General features: G+C 36.3%; 1 protein-coding gene across 1 annotated transcript in view; it reads right to left on the bottom strand.

Annotated features, from left to right (window-relative positions):
- Nucleotides 1-9,790, bottom strand: part of LOC126184658 (F-actin-capping protein subunit alpha) — a 47,309-nt gene extending 37,519 nt beyond the window's left edge. Inside the window, exons 1-2 of the mRNA XM_049927138.1 lie at nt 9,559-9,790; nt 1,011-1,074 (exon numbers count right to left, since the gene is read on the bottom strand). Coding sequence (XP_049783095.1) covers nt 1,011-1,074; nt 9,559-9,600 — 106 coding nt within the window. The 5' untranslated portion in view covers nt 9,601-9,790. The remainder of the gene's footprint in view (nt 1-1,010; nt 1,075-9,558) is intronic.
- Between the last annotated feature and the right edge of the window lie 13,487 nt (nt 9,791-23,277).

Here is a 23,277-nt window from a genome sequence, read left to right on the forward strand (position 1 = left end):
GGTGGTCATACAGGCCTGCAACTCAGTGTAGACTTGTAATATAATATTATGTGTAGTGTCGTTGTCTTGTCTCCCCCCCCCCCCCCCCCTTGGCATCTGGGATGCAGAGAGGGGCATTGTAGTTTCCCTTTAAATAATTACATACCTTTGAGATTTCCCCACAAAAGGCTCTGGGCGCACTTGCTCCTAACAAATACCCATTACATAGTTTGGCTTTTGGTTCAACATGCGAGCTTGGGGTTTTTTTTTTTCCTCTGCAATATTGTATTACATATAAAGCAGGCTACATTAGGTACTTGTGGTTCTCAGATTGTGGTAATATACGAATCGTCAAATATGACACGACACTAGTACCAAACTGATGTGAGACCACTGCTTCAGCACTGCACTGTTATTTTTCCACTTGCATATGCCAACAGTACATCACATAAATGAGGTACCTTCTGGTGTTGCATGCAACAAAGAGTCTGCAGAATGGAAGTGGGTCATTGATGTTAAACCCCCTGTGATGTTTGATGAAGGGTTGTCCTCATAAGCTAAGTGTCACAGCTAGGCATTATTTTATGAAGTAAAGTCCACTACTTACTGATTTTATTGTTGTTTGCTCTGTTTATGGCAGTTCATCACAGACAACAAAAAAATTACATGGGCAATAAGACATAGTATAATTTTCTTATCCTGGAATCTTCTTCCACAGAAAAAAAAGATATGATGAGTAGTCTGCTGCAAGTTTATCAGCAAACTTCATGGAAGACTTAGAGCTATCAACTAAGTCACAATACACATGGCAGTTACTGCAATCATTTGTTGTACGACTATTTCCTAACAATAAATGTCTCTCATCAGAACAAGATGTTACATTTTTCAGTCCCTATTACAGTTACAAGCAGGCAAGCAATTGTTTATTTCACAAAGTTAACACGTCTCAATAAATATGCCCAAAAAATGTCACAAAAAATATTACATTATGGAACTTTATGTAACATTTAAAAAACTTGGTGCAAGCTTACCATTGAACACTTCATTGAATTCTCCTGGTGGTGAATGCAGAATAAAATCAGAAACTATGCGAACCTGAAAGAAGAATAATGACTGTCATAATAAAACTCTGGTTAAAATTAATTATTTTGCTAAATGTAGTAATGAATATGCAAATAACAATTTTATATTCACATTTTAGAATAAATCCATGCTACTATTATTTGATTATTTTTTAAGACAAATTAAGAACGTCTGGACTATTTTTGCAACTGCTACTTATATGAAGATTGCCCTCGGCAAGAGTTAAAACTGGTAATCAGTTAAACTGTTGTCTTATCAATATGCATTATTATTCTGAAATAAATTTCATACTGAAATGAATTTTAATATGCAGTGCAGAGTATGCGAATATGAAACACTTCCTGGCACACTGAAACTTTGTGCTCGACCACAACTCAAAACTGGGACCTGTGCCTATCTCAGGCAAGGGTTGGGGTTGTTTTGGGGGAGGAGATCAGACAGCAAGGCTATCAGATTAGGGAAGGATGGGGAAGGAAGTTGGCCATACCCTTTGAAAGGAACCATCCCGGCATTTACCTGGAGCGATTTAGGGAAATCACAGAAAACCTAAATCAAGATGGCCGGATGCGGGATTGAACCATCGTCCTCCCGAATGCGAGTCCAGTGTTTCTCAGGCAAGTGCTGTATCAACTGAACTAGGAGACCACAACTCATGACCTGCCACCACTGCCTCCACGGTACTGCTAGTTGATGTAGCACTTGCCACAAAAGGGCAAAGATCACAGGTTTGAGTCATGATCAACCACACAGTTTTAATATGCCAGGACACACTAATTTCATAATATAGTGAAACTGGTACCAAGGTGCATTTTTTTTTTTTTTTTAGTTTGTAGGAAAATGTCATGGAAACTACTTTTTCCTAACAACTTACCTTTAAATGTACTGTACCTCAAACTGTGTAAATAAGTAAATGCACCAATTCAATCTCTCAAATCATCAATGACAAGTTTGCAATGCACTTCCTCAGGAAAGTGTTCAGATACACTTTGTATGCCAGGTTGCATATGTTTTTGTAAATTTTAAACAATGGGTGTATTTCTCTTTAGGGAGAGACTGATACCACTGTGTTGGGTCTGAATTGCACTAGTGCCTTATGGGGACAAATTGAGGAATAACTGCTTGTTATGACCACACTGAAGTCTGTCTTCATTTGAATTCATTTAATAGTAGGAAGGTTACAGGGGGGAGGCACTGTCATGAGTGGTAAAATACCAGTGGTTAGGATTCAGAAAAGACCCTTTTTTAGGGTAGGGAGGACAGAAAGAAAGCAAATTTTAAGAGAGGTTAGAACTGAGACAAACCTTCAGTTTGAGAAAGAAATCAAAAAACATAATTCCAGCTTCTTACATCAGCATAAACAGCCATTGGTTAAGAATTTTCAACTGTCAGCAGATATTTTAACTCCACCCAATTTTAACTCAGTCAATGTGAAATGTCAGCTATCTTTATTGCATCAAAATATTCGAGGACTGAGAAATAAAATTAATGAATTAACTATCTGCATAGATGAATTAGAGTCTTCAAACCCAGCTGACATAATCTGCCTCTCTGAACATCATGTGACCACTGGTATAGAACTTTTAAGTGTTACAGGGTTTAGGTTAGCATCTCACTTTTGTAGATCAGAAATGGAGAAAGGAGGAGTTGCCACATTCATCAGGAACTGTCATAAATTTAAGAACATAGACATTCATAAATTTTGCCTAGAACAGCATATGGAAGCATAGCAACAGAATTAGAATTTCACAAAAAATCCTTCATAGTGTGTATATCGAGCACCTGCAGGTAACTTTAATCTGTTTGTAAACCACCTTGAAGCTGTACTGGCCCATTTAACAACCAAAAACAAGGAAATAGTGGTTGCTGGTGATTTCAATGTAGATTTCCTTAAAGACTCTCCCAATAAGAACTTATTTGAGTTAGTAACACTATCATTCAACTTAATTCCCACTGTAAAGTTCCCCCACTAGGATAGCCACTTGCTCACAAACAGCCATTGATAATATCTTTATAGAAAAGTCCAATGAACAAAATTATATTACAAAACCAATAGTCAATGGCCTCTCAGACCATGACATGCAGTTCCTTCTGTTAAATGTTAATACTGAACAGGATATAAAATCTGTTAAATCTGAGCTCAAGAGGGTAATCAGTAAGCCAAAAATTGATTATTTTAGGACACTCCTCAGAGACATTCACTGGACTGATGTTTACAGTGCTCATGGCATGAATGAAAAATATAACATTTTTGCTAATAAAGTGCTTACCTTAATCGAACACTGCTTTCCCCCAAAACTTACCAAGGTTAGAACAAAGTCTACAAAGAAGCCATGGATTACTCGAGGAATAGGGGTATCTTGTAAAACAAAAAGAAAACTGTATCTGTCAATCCGAAACATTTCCAATGTTGATGCTATAGCACATTATAAGAAATACGGCAAAATATTAAAGACTGTAATACGGATGTCAAAGCAAATATATTACAAGGAAAAGATAGTCATATCAGATAACAAAATAAAGACAATATGGGATATAGTGAAGGAGGAGACCGGTAGAACCAGACATGAAGAGGAACAAATAGCATTAAGAGTAAATGATACATTGGTGACAGATGTGTATAGTGTTGCAGAACTTTTTAACAAACATTTTATAACTGTTACTGAAAAGATGGGGTTGTCAGGTTCGGTAGATGCTGCTATGGATTACCTTAGACCAGACATTTCAAGTAACTTCCATAATATGAATTTGACCCTCACTACCCCAACAGAAATAATGTCCATCATAAAATCTTTAAAATCAAAAACATCTAGTGGGTATGATGAAATATCAACAAAGTTAATTAAAGAATGTGATTCTGAGCTAAGTAACATATTAAGCTATCTGTGTAACCAGTCGTTTATCAGTGGAATATTTCCTGAGTGGCTGAAATATGCTGAAGTTAAGCCACTGTTTAAGAAGGGAGATAAAGAAATAGCATCAAATTTCCATCCAATTTCACTGTTGCCAGCATTCTCAAAAATTTTCGAAAAAGTAATGTACAGTCGTCTTTATAACCATCTTATCTCAAATAACATACTGTCAAAGTCACAGTTTGGATTTCTAAAAGGTTCTGATATTGAGAAGGCTATCTACACTAACAGTGAAAATGTGCTTAATTCATTAGACAAAAAATTGCAGGCAACTGGTATATTTTGTGATCTGTCAAAGGCATTTGACTGTGTAAATCACAATACCCTTTTAAGTAAATTAGAATATTATAGTGTAACAGGAAATGCTGCAAAATGGTTCAAATCTTATATCTCTGGCAGGAAACAAAGGGTGTTATTAGGAAAGAGACATGTATCAAGCTATCAGGCATCATCCAACTGGGAACTAATTACATGTGGGATCCCACAAGGTTCCATTTTGGGCCCTTACTTTTTCTTGTGTCTATCAATGACCTTTCATCAGTAACATTACCAGATGCCAAGTTTGTTTTGTTTGCCGATGATACAAACATTGCAATAAATAGCAAATCAAGTGTAGTCTTAGAAAGATCAGCCAATAAAATATTTGTGGACATTAATCACTGGTTCCTAGCCAATTCTTTGTCACTAAACTTTGAAAAAACACACTACATGCAGTTCAGAACTTGTAAGGGGTGTCCCAAGAGTATATGTCTAACATATGATGACAAGAAGATAGAAGAAGTGGACAGTGTTAAATTCTTGGGATAACAGCTTGATAATAAATTCAACTGGGAGGAGCACACCACAGAACTGCTGAAGTGTCTTAACAAATCTCTGTTTGCAATGCGAATTTTGTCAGACATAGGGGATATAAAAATGAAAAAGTTGGCATACTATGCTTACTTTCATTCCATAATGTCATATGGAACTATTTTTTGGGGTAATTCATTAAGCCAATCTAAAGTTTTCCGGGCACAAAAACATGCAGTAAGAGTTATATGTGGTGTGAACTCAAGAACATCCTGCAGAAGCCTATTTAGGGAACTAGGGATACTAACTACTGCTTCCCAATATAGTTATTCCTTAATGAAATTTGTCATTAAAAATATATCACTTTTTCAAACCAACAGCTCAATTCATGGAATCAATACTAAAAATAAGAATAATCTTCACAAGGATCTAAAGTCACTTAGTCTTGTACAAAAAGGTGTGCATTATTCAGGAACACACATTTTCAATAACATGCCAGCAGCCATAAAAAGCTTAACAACCAATGAAATTCAGTTTAAGAGAAGCCTAAAGGATTTATTGGTGGCCAACTCCTTCTACTCCATTGATGAATTTCTTAGTAAAACCAACTAATTTGTATATAAGTACAACATAACTTCTGCACAATTTCAGAGCAGTAATGTGTTCATTGAAAATTTGTGTGTGTGTGTGTGTGTGTGTGTGTGTGTGTGTGTGTGTGTGTGTGTGTGTGTGTGTGTAAGTTTAATCTAACTTCTGCACCATTTCAGTGCAGTAATGTGTTCATTGTAAATAAGTATTACAGTAGTTGTATTACATGTTTATTACCTTATAAATAAATAAAAAACTTTTTTATTTTAAATTCAGTGCATTAGTATTTGTAAAATGACTCTTAGCGTTCATTAAAAAATGACGATCATTCCACTTGGGACCTATGGAATGGTACATTAGCTTACTTGTTTTAGTTGTAAATATTTGTCATGTATTGTTGTTATTCTGACATGTTCCACATCCTGGAGAACCTCCTCACTACGGATCAATTGGAATGAAAGTAAATCTAATCTAATCTAAAAAAAAGTTAAAGGAAAAAACATCAATGTATTGTTTTGGGGTCACTATCCCATTTCCTGAAATCTTAATATGTATTAGACAAACTAGTACACACATCACAAAGGAACTAACTAAGAAATTATGTATTATTAAATACAAACAAACGTATCATACCACTTATAGCATCTTATTGATCTTCCCTAATTTAGTTGGAGCAAGTAACATACTATTTCGGTTTAGTTTTGCTGTTTTTTTAACAGTTTGTTTTACACTTGAAAGATAAAACTACAATATAAGAAACTATGACTGTTGAGGGTATACTTTATTCACTACCGTAAGACCCAATGAGATACCCACTTAACAGTAAAATCTGTGATGTTATTACCCTATAAGAAATATGTCTGAAATCCTAATACTGTTTGTTGCTGGGTAACAGTAATGGAATGGCATGTGGTCTAACTACCACCCTCTCTACCTTATTATTCAAAACCAGAGTTTCTACTTTTAGTTTAAGTAGGTCCTTAACTGTCCTCATGTCTGGGTGGGCTTCATTCCAGTTCTCACAGCAAAGTAAATTCTTTAATAGTACTTAGGTTCAAACTCCAGATCCTCGATGTGACAATCTAGCATCACAGGTGCAGAAGAAAATAGCTGCAGAGTCAATCAAACATGGTTAAGGGCATGAAATGGCATGCATTTTACATCTCATGAGATCACACCACCTACTGTGAAAAATTTGCTTTAGAAATTTAACTTCTTTCAATTGACATTGCATTTGTATAACAAAATGTCCCCAGACACTCCTAGAGCCTCAATAATTTTGGCAGTGAAAACACTAAACATTCCATTATTTGCATTCCTTGATACAATTCAGCAGATTTTCACACAACATCAAATATTTCAAGAACAAACAATGTGAAAAATTAGCAAGGGGATGGCCAATGTTTCTCAGAAAGCATGGAGATAAAGCCAGTTTGGTTTATTGTAATGTAAGCCTAACAAATATGACTTAAATACTCCTACAATTATGGAGATGCTGAAAATAACATGTTTTATGGTTGAAAATAGCAGATATGATGCGCAACTGCAATGACACTGCACATGCAGGCTCTGCAAATTCACCTGTTCCTACATATTACCATCTCCCCCATACACTGCACGACTTTTTTGGAAGTTACATAACATGTCCTCACATATTGGGTAAAAGGGTCGAGCGAAGCGTCCGATCCCACTCGTCGGCTTTGACCCGTGACGTAAGGCTGTTTTGGTGTGTGACGTCACGACGCCGCGGAATTTAGTTTGTGAGAGTGGCGTGTTTGTAGGTGTCGTTTTAATGCGATCGGTGGTGCTCTCTGGTGGTGTTAGGTGATGGTTTTGGTTTAGTTTGCGAGTTTGGCGTCGTGTGTGAATTGCATTTTTTATGTCTTTGGTAGGTACGGATATGACTGACAGGATCAACAGTTTTCAGTTGTCGGCTATGATGGGGGACAGTGCGTTGTCTCTAATAAAATTTCTTCAACTATTCGGATTTTTGGATGAAGTCGTGAAGTGTTCAGTATGTCGTGAAGAAATGAGGCTTACTTAAAGTTCCGGCATCGCGGACCAGGGATGGCTGTATGTGGAGATGTCGTAAGGGGAAGTATTCGATCCGAATGTGTGGCTGTGAATGTTGGGAGCTGCTGTTGAGCTATGTAGGTCAAGGGAAGTGTTCGATCCCAATTTATGGGATCGGGAGCTGCTGTTGAGCTATATAGGTCAAGGGAAGTGGCCGATTCCAGATGATATTGTGTTTAGTGGTATTTGGGGAGTTTTGTGATGTCGGTTTTTTTCGTTGTTTTGCGTGGTTTTGTATGGGGGTGGGTGTCTAAATTTGTTTATATTTAGTTTGTCCCCACCCAAAAACCCCCTATTTACCGCGCTTGTCCCGTTAGTGTCATTAGGCTTTTTGTGGAACGTGTGTTTGTTTTTCGATGTATTTTCGTCCTCATAATGTGTACGTAACGACTTTATATGCGCCATATTGGAATCGTGGTTTATGGTCGTTTCCGCCATATTTGTGACGTCATGGGTCAAAGCAGACGGGCGGGATCGGACGCTTCCGTATTTCCGGGTAAAACAAGAACAGCTTATATACAATCCATTTAAGCTGCTACAGAATATAACAGCTTATAGTATTCCCCCCCCCTTCCCCCAATCTCAGAGTGAGCGAGTAAGTGAGAGTGTGTGTGTGTGTGTGTGTTTTTTTTTTTAAGAATGTTTCATTTGTAATATATTTTCCATCAGCAATATCGGGTAGGTCAGGTCGATGTTTGTCGTTTTTGATGTTTGTCGTTTTCTAAAAAACTGGCTGCAAAACAAAAATAAACATTAGTCACATTTTTTGAAAGACATACTGAAGACATGTAAAATTTGACACATCCAGAATTTTGGGTCTGGAAGACATATTAGACTGGAAATTTTGAACGAGAGAATTTCTTTAAGGTTCTGTATCACGATGATGCAACACGCCCTTTAATCATATGTACAGGATGCAGTATTTCACTATGCTATTTTACTGACATGATCTAATTTTATGTAGGCCCTTTTCATTATTTTACAATGACACTGAAATTCACATGCATCTATCACACTGAGTAAGGTGTATACAAAAAGTTAAATGGATGATAAAAAACAATTTTGTTCATGAATTTATGATTGGAGTGTACAATAAGGCAAAATGTTCAGCAGTACAGGTTGCTTGTTGCTACTGTGCATGGTCTAGTATGTCGACAAAGCAACTGTGATGAAGCTTCTAAAACAATTTAAAAACGTTCAAATGAGGAAGAATTAAATGCTGTACGCCTAATTTACTAAACCCATCATCTCAAAGATCTGTACTGTACTTATGCACTCGGAAATCGGCATGAATAATATGCAAGAGTTAAGAAGCAGTTATTAACAGCTTTTGCCTGTCAAGCAAAGCAGATACCTACGTTAATTACATTCATCTCAACTAGAATATTCAATACTTAGTCTCTGTGCCTGGGCATATTTTTATCCTAATTTGAAAGGTTTTTGTCTAAATGACTGGAGCTGCAACTAAACGTATCATTTGACGCAAACTGCTGAATTTAATATTTGGAATACGCTACAGTGTGGTAGTATCAATTACCACAATGTACTATATCGTTTGGATCATATCTCCTGGGTGAAAATACCATAATACATATTTGGCTGCAATTGCTAACACGAACCGTGGTATGGAGCACGGAAATCTAGTGCTGATAAATGGAGGCGGAACATAGCGGCACCGCCCAACTGTGCTTTCAGCGTGTTACTACAAACAATGCGTTAACAAAACAGTAACAGGTTCGTTTCACAACGAAACCACCATGTTCCAAATTAATATGTCATTTTTCATCAGTTAAGTCATCTGGATGTTAGGGCATGATCACGTTGACATTTAGGTCACTGAAGTTGGGCACTGCTGTTCGCACTGAACGAAAAAAAAAAATCGTTATATGCTTATATGTTAGTCGATGAGACTAAGGGAATTTGAATCATATGTCTGTACAACCAGACATCAAGACAACTTCGTAAAAAGAAAATTATTCGTCAATGAAGAGCGGAACCTACGACGGCATCACTGGCGATACCGGACGACAATAGAACAACATAATTCACAGGAACCACACCGAAGTACAGGGCAGCACTATATTTCTTTGTCCCGAAATAAGTTCAATTCATTTGGAAACAACTTTCAACTACAAACCTTCTCTTGGTCTGATATTAGTTCATCTCCATCTGCTGCCATCTCCTCCAAAATACGAAAATATCCACGTAGTTTTTCTGATTTCCAACGTGTCACTAACAACAGCTTGGAAAATAACGAAGACACACAAAAAAAGAAACAAAATATGTAAATAATATTTAAAGCTACAACTCCCTGCCACAACACGAATTACGACTACGTCGACATCTACCGGTACAATGTACCAACTACTTTGCTCACCAGAGTTGCTGCTTGTGAGCGGGTGACAGTCGTAAAATTTCGACATGAGATTACAAGTGACTCACACGGAAGCTACTACTTCCTGGAATCATTCTGTTGTAAGTTGTTTACCACGCCCTCCGATTCGGTAGTTATTAACTGCTATTAATATCAACAGACGAACCAAATTATTGCTCACGTGTGTTTTAGACGGTTACATTCAAATAGTAGACCTTAGTAACCAGACAAAGCAAAACGCAATGTGTTGCCTTGATACAGTAATAATTTTCCGAGGTACATGTACACTGAAGTTAAGTATAAGTGTAAATATCAAAACTATTTCCAGCGATTTTGCTATGTTTCTACTACGTTGACAATATGTATCCCACTCTGAAAAGTAAGTCCAAAGGAATAGAGGAAATGAAATATTTCTTTTCAAGTAGTTGCGAAATCGTTTTTAAAATTCTAACCATCTCTTGTCGTTCGCGATTTACTCTCGCATTAATCGACTGTAGCATACTGGGCTACAGTATTCGACACAAGTCATCGAAATGTTGCGTCATTTCCAGTACTCGTTATTCGCTGAACCACTCACACCTAAATCCAGCGTTCCAGATATTCGATTTGCTAACAGCTGCCAGATACTGCCATCACAGCTGTTATTATTGTGTGACATATCCGAAATCGAAGAACAAATGCCGAGTAAACGAATATCTTTTGAATCTTATTGCATTTGTGATTATTGTTAATACACAAGGGCACGGTGTGCTTATTGAAAACTTTGGCTGTATTACGGGTAATTTTAGTGAAAGAAAACACGAAGTACATGAGCTATAAAAATGACGACTACTATTTTTTGTAACTAATATCAACTTCCTTCAATGATGTCCCAGTTCAAGTTATTTGGGTTCGATTCCCGGCTGGGTCTGAGATTTTCTCCGCTCAGGGACTGGGTGTTGTGTTGTCCTTATCACCATCATTTCATCCCCATCGACACGCAAGTCGCCGAAGTGGCGTCAACTCGCAAGACTTGCACAAGGCGAACGGTTAACTCGACGGGAGGCCTCAGGCAGATGGTATTTCCATTTTATTACCACACTAATATGTATCATCAGCCAAGAAAATTTCCAGTTTCTGGTGAAATCAATGAAAAATAGCATTAACATAAGGATCACTTAATATATAATCAATGAAAAAACAGCCTAGATCGCTATGGTACTTTATTAAAATGACCAGTTTCGGCCTAGGCTTAGGCCATCTTCAGACAGCGGCATCAGCTGAAGTTGAGGATGTTCCCTTTCTTTATTGTTATGAATTCAAAAAGTTATGAGGCATAGTTAGCAATAAGCTTTTTATTAAATTTTCCATCATACACTCGATAGTAATTAATGTGACGTTTTTGAAATCACCTGTTAATGGGACAGTCAATCTTTTTCTCAGAGCCACTCAAACACAAACAGTCTACTCATTTATAAATAAAAATTTCAGGTAATTAAGTGAAAATGAGTATGAAACCAAATATAAGACTTCCACGGAAGTAGTCAGAAAGTAAGTGTAGTATACTTCTATTAATCTCAATACAACTTACAGCTATTAGTCTAAGATGATGTGGAAAAACAGCTCTAATGATTGCTAACTATATTTTAGCTCCAGGATATTTAAACTGGTATAAAATCAGTCATTTATATCTTTATTAAAATAGTTTGTCTCAACCTAAACATCAAGAATTTTTTAAGACATGTAACAAAACTGACTTTCACAATGATGAAACTGTTTGGTTGGATCAGTGATTCGCTGTCTTTCTGAGATTATTACCCCTGAATGAGATGATATTGAAACCAACACTACCAAAATAATTTATAATCTAAATGGTGGTAAAAAATTCTTGAAACATCCCTGTTTATAAAATCACGGGGTAACCAATGAGATGGTTGGTATTGTTTATTTCTAACAATCTTTTACAGATTCGGTTTTATCCCAGTCAATGCACATAATAAATGCTTTTGTTTTCGTGGCTATCACAGTCGCAAACACACTTTCACACCTATAAGTTGTGGAAAATTGATTTATTTTCTGTGTCCAGAGCACCATACATTAAAATATGGTATAAGTCAACCATAATAAAATTGAAAGTTTAAATATTTTCGCCCAGTAATCAGCTACACAGATGGCCTTATCATTAGCTGGTCAGTAGCAGTGGTGGATACAGAAAAACCTCAAGAAGGGGGCACTAAAGATATCTTGAGCTACCTTTACTTTTACCACAATAAAAATTAACCAAGTCACATACAAAGTTTAAGAAAGTTTTATTTAAACTGATTATACACATATACAAGACAATGCCATCTTATGATATAAAAAAGTTACAGTTGCGTTTCTCTTCCTTAAATGATGAGTTCTGTGCCCCTAATCTTCCTGGCAAATTGGTTAATTACATCGTCAATAGGACAATCAATGTCAGGGTGAGTGTTCAACAGAGGTAAGCCATTAACTTGATTGTCCTTCATTGTCGACCTCAGCCATGTCTTTGTATGCCGCAATGTTGAAAAACTTTTTAATTATATCAAAGATATATATGTGAGAAATAAGATGCCAATTTTTACAATAAACAACCATAATCTTTTTTGTAATCCTGGAGTAGAAATGCACCTATGACACATATCCAAACTGGAAGCTTTTATTGTGTCTCATCCTAAATGTTTGAGGAACAATATCTATTCCATACTTGGCTTTTGCAATCCTCTTTAGCAGCTATATCTACTGTCAGTTTTTTTTTTGAGAATAAAATTACCTGTTCTGAAATCTGGAAAATTAGCGGAGACGCAGATGGTGCTGCTTCAAAAGTAGTACGACAAGAAACAGAGAAGGGAGGAAGAACTGTATTGGTTTAAAAAGAAAGGGCATAAAGTTCAAAATTAGGATCAGATAATACAAATTAAACAAATGATTTCAGAATAAAAGTATGTTATTCCATACACATATGTTTATTTTATTTTCACTTAATTATATCAGACAACTGAAGTAATTAGCAAAACTGCCTCGTGTATAAGTTGTACAGTGTCATACACATCCTTTGAATAATGCTGCTGGCTGTCCTCTTCTCAATACAAATGAAGTCTCTAATTGACAGAGAAAATTTCCAGAGGCAAAATAGTTGAGTGTCAGTAGTGGCTGCTTCATTGGTTGAACAGTCATTTCTGAAAGAATGAAAACGAATGACATGAGACAATTTGTTTGACTATTCAAGAGAAACTTAAAAACACAACTAGCTAGCCTCTCTGTCCACTGTTATGATTATGTAGATTCAGTAACTAAAGATTCCCTGTTAGCTGAGTGACAAGCACCTCTGTTCCTATGACACACTGATAACAGTTATTTTATGACAGATGTGGATGTGATTATGTAGATAATACTAATAAGTGAGAAACACAACAGCCTCATCCTACAGCTTTCTTAAAAAGACTGATTATCCTGTTAATTTCACTGTGTTAAACTTAGCTTGAGGAAGCACAAAAAAATTATATGGTTATAGGAATAATTATAGGTAGTGTACAGTTTTTTTGCTCTGAAGAATTCACTAACAGATGGAAACTTGTTGTCCCAATGGGAGATAAGAGTGAAGAATGTTTTCTGCTATAGATGTGGCTGAGTGAACTCTGATTAAACAGTCGTAATAAGCCATAAATTTCGGAAAAATGGTACTTCACAGACGTAAAATATACGATATTTCAGTTTAAGTTAACTTCAGCTAACTACAATCTGAAATAAAGGAGGGCACTGAAAATAAATTGACATTCAAGGAAAGATAAAACATAGCATTCCAGGTACTCCTTCCACACATTCTATAACTATGTTGATTCATTGACTAGATTCCTGTTCTGCTCCTATTACATACATCTATATAGCTGTTATTGTATGATAAATATGGATGTGCTTATGTAGATAATACTGATACTTGAGAAACACAAGAGTTATGTTGTGTAGCTGAGGAGGCATCACCATATTTTTAAATACTGACTTTCTTGTTAATCTTACTGTGTGAAACGTAGCTTGAATAGGCACAGATAGATCACAGACTTCAGTGAATAATAGTAGGTGGGAGACAATGTTGTTGCTCTGAAGCACTAACCCTAAAATTTTCGCTATCAGGCGGAAGTTGTTCTGACACTGCTGTGATGTTTACGAAAAGGGTAATTCTACTAGAAAACAGAGTGGAACAACATTTTCTGCTATTGAAGTAATGTGGCTCAATAAAGTTGGTACACTGCCGTGTTATCAAAACGTTTTACTACATAAAAAACCAATGTTTTTGTCTAAAGCTGAAACAGTTGTTAATACAAATGGTACCCATATTTGGTGTGGTTCTTTGATTTGGTAGAGTCTATTAAGGCACTGCTAAATTAAATGAAACACACCACACCACATAAATAAGACTATTTTTGCACAAATCGTTATTTTATTTGCACAAATAACACGACGAAATTCGCGAAGTGCTGAAAACAAATGCATACTACTGCAAATAAACAGTATTATTTTAGAAAACAGAGATATTGTGACACCTGTCCGTCATATGGTGCACTTTCTCACGTACAAAACTGAAAAGACGAAGTATGGCTTCTTTTGATAAGCGAAATCTGGCTATAAATTAGGAATTGACGTAGTCTCACTTTTTTCTTCTTCCTCATTGTCATGAACAGTTCAGACAAAATCTCGTCATTGCTGTCTGCAACTACATTTCTCACTGTTCCTGCCATCTTGAAAACTGACTGGTTAAGTTCGCTAACTGGCCAACAATCGCTTGATAAGTTATCCCGAGTTTGTTCTCTGGTTAGGCGTTATTCCCGGTTCGTACAACGCGTTTATCGCTATTCCGGGAATGGAGCTTAACTGGCTATTAACCGTAGATTTTACAAATGGCTCTATGTAAGAGAGCAAAAGTTCTTCAGTGTTAACTGAAATCATTTTAAGGCTAGTTCTGGAAAGGATATTTTGTTCACATTATGTTTCTCCTTGGTGTGCAGGTTTTGGAAAAATTAGCTGGCTCCATGCCATTTTCCAGGGCACCTGATCTTTATTCGATTTTCTAGGAGGACCCTTCTGTGTTCCCTATTGTTGTTGCAAATGGAATCCATATCCTTAAGGCTTTTTCTGATCGTAATGGACACTCGACACCAATCTTTCTCCTAAATGTTGACATTTCTGTTTTAGAGAAATCTATTTTCAGCGTGTTGTCTTGACGTTGTCCAAGAAATTCTGCTTTGCCTTGTTCTTCTCTATCTGAAAATACTCTTTCATTCACTGAAAATGGTTTTAAAACCAAGGGATTCACTTGTTGATTCTCCCATTCAGGAAACTGGTTGGTGATAGAATTTACTACTAAAGGCAAGTGCTGACTTATTTCACCGTTGTCGTCGAGCATTATATTAATTTTTGGCGATATCGAAATGCATTTAACTTAAAACTCAAGGTGGTAAAGCTTCAATCTATGAAGAAAACTGATAACTTTATCTTGTGCTGTAAAAATATTCGCTATATTGCCTTACAAGCTGAGGTTAAGCGTATTTATTTCTATCAAGAAATCCATGAGATATGGCAGTTTGGGAATAAATATATTATATGTTATTTCGCAATATAAATCTATTTCCTTTTCCGCCTTCGTCCTTTACAGAAACAAAGCAATCTTTTGGCCAAGCTCGAGCACTTTATGCAATTCCTTGCCACATGATAGCAGCTGTACTTCTTCATGGAAGAGCAGCACATCGAATTAGGTCCCTGTCTCTTCGCGCAAGCGTTTGATAACTCTTGTATTTGTTGCACTCCTTGTATGTGATTTAAAATCTTCCTTACGTGAGTGAATACGTTCAACAAATCAGGTAGAAGTGTTTTCACTGCTAAAACATAACGTTATGTACTGCAGTTGCTAAACGTTACGTTTGGAGCAACCTCTCTCGGCAACAGGGCGAATACACAATATGTAAGGTGCTTCGCCTGTACATATACCTCCAACTTTGAGCAGTGTATTTCATTTTTCTCAACAAAATTCTTCACTGATCGGTAAACATATTAATCGCATATAATAGTAGCCAGTGATTCCAAGATCACATAGTTTTCCTTCTGGCTGTCATCTTTCATGTACTGAACACAGACAAGGAGCAGGGAAGAAGATGCAACGTTGGTCTATTCATACAACTACAAAGCAAAGAAATAGCCTGATCTTATTTTGTTGGGTATCGTGAGTGTGTGACCAAAACATCCAAACTCATGTCCTTGATACGACTTCTGATTTTGTTGTTAGAAGGAAATATCTCGTTTATCTTTTCCATACGTTGCTCCTCTAGAACCAGCATCACCAAATTTTGTAAGCAAAGGTTGACGCGATTCTCTCCTTCTGAATGATTCTCTCCTCCAAGATTCGCGTATACGCAGCAATGTTTACTGTTGTTTCAAAATAAATCGGACTCACAATCCGACTTGCTGACATAACACACCGCACTCGGATTTTTTCACGGTGAGGAGGCTCCTCATTAATCGTATAGGGAGTGTTTATTGACCATCATCTGGTGTTCTGGGAGTTCACATGTTCTGTCTGTTGGGACCAGGCTTCATCACTCTTGAAATGCAGTGACAGATTCAACATTTCACTCTCAACTATTTGTCATAGCCACTTACAGTAATTCACAGGTTTTGCCTTATCTTGCTCCTTCAGTTCTTATACACATGTCATTTTGTAGAATTTCATCCCTATACAGTGTAATACAGATTGACAAGACCTATGCGAAAGGTTCACTTGTTGCTATACTTTACGTGTCGATTTCCTAGGACTGTGGATCACTCGTGCTAAAATATCCGCGATCGTAGCAGGTTTACGAACGGACGGGGCTCGATTCTTTTTTACGCTTGCAACTGACCCTGTAGTACGCCTCTTTGTCACCAAATCTGGAATACTGCTCTTTGCAGGCATGGAAACGCCAGGAAACTTCTTTGCAAAAATGTCCCGTTTTTCTGTAAATGACCTGGTAGACACGTACACATCCAATACTGCGATTCTTTCTTGAAGAGGATACATCTCGCTGAGATATTTAGTTCACACGTCTTAACCAAATAAAAATGGGTTTCGTACGACATCACAAAACGTAGTCGCAACAGCTTTGGAACAATAGATAACAACTGGCGAGCTACAATGAACAGCCTAGTACTCGGTTTTTCGCGTGCCACCGTGTATTTGCAACTGAAATTATATCTGTCCATACACGTTTTGTCTCGATGTACTATGAACTACCTTCAGTGGCCTGTTATGTATAAATATTTACGTGCTGCTCATGCCATTTATTTAGCTGCACATGTTCGTAATCTCCAAACCATCATTATAGTATTTTGTATATTTTTCATGGCAGTTTTCACACGGATGGCAATACTGGCCTATATGTTACCTTGTAAAGGAAAGTGAAGCCCTGATTAGGGTAGCAGTGCCATAATTGCGTCAGAGAAGCAGAGAGATCGAGATTATAAGCCCAGTACATGCTGAGATGCAAAGCTGCGACTCATTGTCACAGAGCTGCATGTGGACTGCAACTGAAATGAGTCTGCTACATGTGTCTCGAGTCGGTGACATAGGGTCTTGAATGTGGTGCTTGCGGAACAATATTTAACTAGCGTTTTGAATCCTACTCGAAGTGGGATTTTAAGACTCAATATTGTGGAACACTGCCAATGCGGATATGACTCAGCGACAAACAACACGTTGTTATTGCACTGCACTGCATTGTAGAATACAGCGTGACAAATCACTACGCCTCACACAATTTATAAACGGTTTTCTGTTCAGAGACGTGGTAACCAGTGACTTTGTAATAGTATGCTCTTATTAAGAATGGAGTGGAACTACAAAGGAACTGAACAATTTGTAGACTTTTATGGAGAAAAAAGGGAATTGCGGGTCCAAAAGGACAATATTTACCATAAAAGCAACAACAAGGATGATGAGTGATAATGGGCCACACTTGGTGTCAGCTGTGAAATCGATGAAGAGAAGAGCAATATGCAAACTTTGATAAGAATCATAGGTGAACTCTGGACATCTTGAATAGATTCATCAAACTAATAAAGGAGTCCCCAATTGCTAGAAAGCACACAGTTATTGGTAGGCCCTTTTTTCGAGATATTGCAGTTGTGCAATTTGTGTCCAATATTCGTCTTTTAGATGTAACAGATATTCAAAGTCGTCGAACGGTATTTGACAAAAAATTTCGAAATGTCGTTCTTGTCAGAAAGAAATTAACTGGAAACCTTTTTCGTCTAATATTGCCGTTTTGTTAACACTGGTTTCACTCACTGAAGATGACTTTTTCCTCTTTTCTTTTCAGTGACTGTACAGCACAATGAATGTGGCACTTGCAATTTTGACTCACCTCAGCTGTGACCTAGCATGCACTCCAGCTGGGTCTACTATGGACAGTGCAGCGCAGCTCAGTTCTGCATAGAGCAGCCCTGTCCAAACTGAGCATGCATGACTGTCCTGCTTCCTTTGATGTAGTGACAACACATGTAACTTGTTTGGTGTGGTGTGCTCAGTATTGACCTGCCTTCACCTACCATATTCAGATATTATTTATTTGGACACTGACGTTACACACAAGACAGGTAAATTAACCTTCACTGGCGAGAAAGAGGTAGAGGTCATTTATAATGATAAAAATTTTTTCAGTACATAATATACTGACTTGAGAAAGTGAGTTACACATGTTGTCCCTCACTACGTCTATTGCACAACAAAAGTGCCACATTGTCGGAGGAGAATTCATGTTCCACGTGTCCTGGTGTCCTGCAGACGCTGTTCTTCTATGTTACGGATAACAGGTTAATCACAGTGTTTGATTGAAATGGTGTGGCAATTGTAAACATATTCCAAAGTGAAATATGTGGGACAGTAATATTCTTGCGTTCAAAGCATCTAAACCACACACAGACTGACTGTGAAATTGTGGCAGTATATGGATCAAATGCAATTCCTTGTCCAGCCATAATGATATGGTGTCAACAATTTGACCAAGGCAGAGCAGATACGAGTAATGCTGACTGGGTATTTCAGATCTCACACAATACAATCTCTGTCTTTTCATTAAAGGGTACTTACACAGTGTGTCTCAAATGGCTCCATGACCAAGATGCGGATTTCAATTGTCAAGGAATTAAACGACTGGTATAACATTCTGACCATTGTTTATAGAAAAGTTGAAAACGTTGAAAAATAATTCAATGTCTACATCACTTTGAAGTGTAGTGCAGCATTCAATAAAAGTTACTTGGCCTGCCATAATAATGTGTAACATACTTTTGAAGACATTGCATAGCTACATTTTGTATGCAGTAATGAATGACCTAAGGTGCACCAACTGGAAAGTAGCAGCATTTTTCATAAATGTTGGTGGAGTCATGAACTCCTTAAACAAGAAAACAGCCATGGGCACAATCTGCTTCATACCTTAAAAATGCAAAATGGAATGAAATTCAGAAATTTCTTGCAAGTGACTACACAAGATTTCGAAGATGGTTTGGGTGGACGCATTTCAAAGAAAGAGGGCAGTTTCAGACTACCAATTTCTGCTTCCCTCAGGTTAGCAATCTCCCTTGTAACCTCCCTTTCCCTATATTTTTATTTTTCTGGCGATAATTAACAGAGAGAACACATTTTGTTGCCTAATAAGAAACTGTGTCTCCTTCGCCTAAAATATTACAGTCCTTTAAATTTAGATGGAAAAATGTTGTTTTGGAAATGTAACAGTACATAACATTTTTATTTATTTGCTGGTTTTTGTATGCAACACACTCCCTGGCAGTGCATATATGCAACCATGCTTGCACTAACAGTTGTCATATATTTATTCCAATTTTCACACGGAATTTAATCATAGCTCTATTGCTTTTCCTTACATACTCCACATTCATTATTCACTGAAAATTCTCCGAACAAGGGCAGTGAATTACTTAACTTCATCACCAAGCTGCAAAGTGAGACAATCAGATGTGAAAGAATCAAATATTTTTATCAGATAGTTTCCCTGCAATTGTATGAGAATGACTGCATAGCGAAAACACATGCAAATCCAAAATCTATGATTTTTAATTTTTTAAGCAAGAAGTAAAATGTTTCCAAAAAAACTACTTCAGAAAGGGATACAGCTTTGCTTGATTTACCTCAAGAAAAGTTTCCAGTGGTTTCTTGCTTTCCTTGAATCAAAACTAAATGTGGACACAATTCTTCATGTGGCAGGGTGAAAAGTCTGCCACAAAGAGATCATGCCAAGAAAGTTTGATAATGTATACCAACCCGTGTATGAAGAGTGCTGTTACAGGCTACACATCTTGATCAGGCACGTTCAGAAGGCGGCAGCTTAGTGAGCAGGAGTATCGTGATAAAATGAGGCAAGCAGACAGATGTCTTCTGAGTTATGGCTGGATGTTAAGTTTGTTTTCATCATGAACACAAGCAAAGCCACTCACTGCACTGTGATTATAGCCCATATTTTCTCTTTTATTGTAATTACAATATTGTAACAAAATGTGTCTCAGATTTATATAAGGATTTCCCCCACCATAAATTTTTTTGAATTTAAAAGCTTGCAGCCCCAATTATGCACATGCATGAAATCATAGAACTGTGGATGCAACTTTTATTCTTCAGTAAAAATGCTGATTTGACATCCATGTGACACTGAGTTCTGTCCTTAAAGTGTACTAATTTTTAGACTGTAACAGTATATGTCATTTACAGTGATCTATTTGTGATTACTGCTCAGTGGCGCCACAGTTACAAATAGAAGACAAACTAGTACACCTATGTACAACTAAGTTATTCCTGTCAAGTAGTAAATAAAAGTCACTGCAGTAAATTAACAATTTTCTACCCAATAGGTGACACTTGAGTAGGAAAAAATTCACTCAGCTGTTTCCATTTCTCATCTAAGAATTCAAAGTACACCGAGAAGGTTACCATATCAGAGGCACCACTAATGCATTCACTTAATGTGTCTATCGACCTGGTTGGCAAGCGACAGTCTGACTAACAAAAGATGAACAATGATCTAGTTGACAACTTAGTGGTGGTAATAATGAACCTACTTCACGAAGCATGTGGCTGGATGTGGCTTGTTGTCATCTCTGACTACATGTGAGTTTCAGATAATGCCATTAGTACATTCCTTGTGGCCTCTACTTCTCTGTGTCATGCATTAATGCTCCTATTTGATAATTTTAGAATTAGTTACATATCAAAAATTAATTAGTCTTAAGAGGCAGTGTTTCGATTTTTTAAAAGAATTAAGTTTTTTGTTTGAACTGTAATCAAATCTTTTCTGCTTTTACCTCCCAGAAATGCCATTTTACGCCTCAGGGTGTAATGACTCACATGTTGGGAACCACTGCTTTAGATGAATATGAGGACAATAAATTTGTGTGATTTGATAGTATGATTTTTGGAAACCAAGACATAAAGGATGGGATTGTTAATTTAGTTCTAACAAATTTTAAAATTCCAAAAAAGACTTAGTTTGAGATAATCTTAATTTCTTGAATGTTATTCAACTACATGATACAAATTTAAACCTTAATTTAAAATTTTATGACATTATAGATATGTGTATTCAATGATGGAGTAACTAATTTCATTTTCTTACAGTAGATTTGACACAGAAGCATAGCAGAAAATGTTAAAAAAGGTTAAAGATTTTATAAGAATAAAAAGGTTAAATGTAAACATTAAACATTAATCTTTAACCATTATCATTGAGTGTTAATTGTAATGTTTCCAATAGAAGCAAAAATGTTCCTGAAATTGTTAGTAAAATGAAGAGAAGCAGAAAGATAAAAGAGTTAATAGAAGTTTCTTGAGTATAGAGGGAACAATCAGGAACAGATAATGAGAAATAGAAAATGGCAATTGAGCTGGTTGTTAACACAAATTCACAAGAAACCGAAGGAGTAGATGATAATCTGCTGAAAACAATTAAAAGAGAAGCAGCAAAGGAAATGATTACTTACCATCATCTTCAGGAGACCTATAATCGTTTAGTTCATATATCATCAAGGCCACCTTAAACTTCATTTGAAAAAGTTTATTTTTTCAACTAAAAGTAGATGATTCATTAGAGTCTGTAGATATACTATCAAACAGAAAAGTAGAAGAATTTAAAGGAAAAAGAAGACAAAGCAGAGAATGAAAAATACCTTAAAATACACATATAAGTCATTGTATTAAAATGCATATGAGGCTTTAAAAATGAACCATTAAGATTAAAAGTGTGAATAGTAAACCTTGTACTGGCAACACAAATGTTAAATTTGATGATGATACCCTATCTATGAGTCTAGAATTTATACAGTTACAGATGGTTTAATGAAACTTTAATATTAGCCTATTAAATGAAGCATGCAAACAACATGACTCTTCCTATTACAAATATAAAGAACAATAATGAAGGTATAAGGCAGAGAAAATGTTACAACTTATAGCAAACTACAAAATGCAAATACCAAGTGCTAATTTGGAAAAGAAAACCGTAGCAACTGCTGTTGGAGGAATTGTGTACTGCATAAAAAATATCTGAATGCGTATTTAAGTAGATATAAATGGTTTTGGTTCATAATGTTTTTCATACTACATAAACGAATTATTGCCCATATTATTATTCCTGATGGACAGACAAAAGCAAGATCTGTAAACATAAAATTTCTAAAGACTGAATTAATGATTTGTTATTTCATTAATACCTATCCAGCTGATGTTTTAAAGAGACGAAAATGTATACCTATTTTAAAGGGTGAGTCATTAATTTTGACATTAAGTATGACTGCAATAATAAGTTTTTGAATATTTTATGCATAAAAATGGGTTCTGGATCAAATCAGCATAAAGAAATTTTCTTTCATTACTGTTCATTGCATTTGGAGCTCTGTGATCTTTAGATGGTGAAGCGACAGCAATTGTAAGTGCTGTTCATAAGGTGCAGAAAGAGGGTGCTGAATCAGCTCAACAAAAGAGACATAATTTAGAAATGGGTTAAAGGAATGTGTGTGGTCTTAAAATTTTTTAAAAGAATGTTACAGAGCACATACATACTGTAAGGGATTTTGACATTAAAAAATTGGCAACGAAATTAAATTCAAGAATTTTAGGGATGTTTACGTGATTCTTGGACTTAAAGTCGCATTAAGTAGATATCAGTATTCTCAATTTTGATTCTTTAGATACTGGCATCAAAAGGATAACAATGAGACATTTGTGTTTGATTAATTTGAGGAAAATATATCAGAAGCAATGGTTAAATATCTTGGATAAGGTGAGCTGTATTACAATGAAAAGAGAATTTAGATCTGTACTTAATAAATTACTTGACATCTATGTCTATTTTCAGATGTGTTAGTATGAAGAAAATTTAAACATAATAAATACAAATTTGAGGAAATGATCCATCTGGTAATAGCACTGATAATTTAGATAAGCTG

The sequence above is a fragment of the Schistocerca cancellata genome, chromosome 4 (genome assembly GCF_023864275.1).
Source record: "Schistocerca cancellata isolate TAMUIC-IGC-003103 chromosome 4, iqSchCanc2.1, whole genome shotgun sequence".
NCBI lineage: Eukaryota > Metazoa > Arthropoda > Insecta > Orthoptera > Acrididae > Schistocerca > Schistocerca cancellata.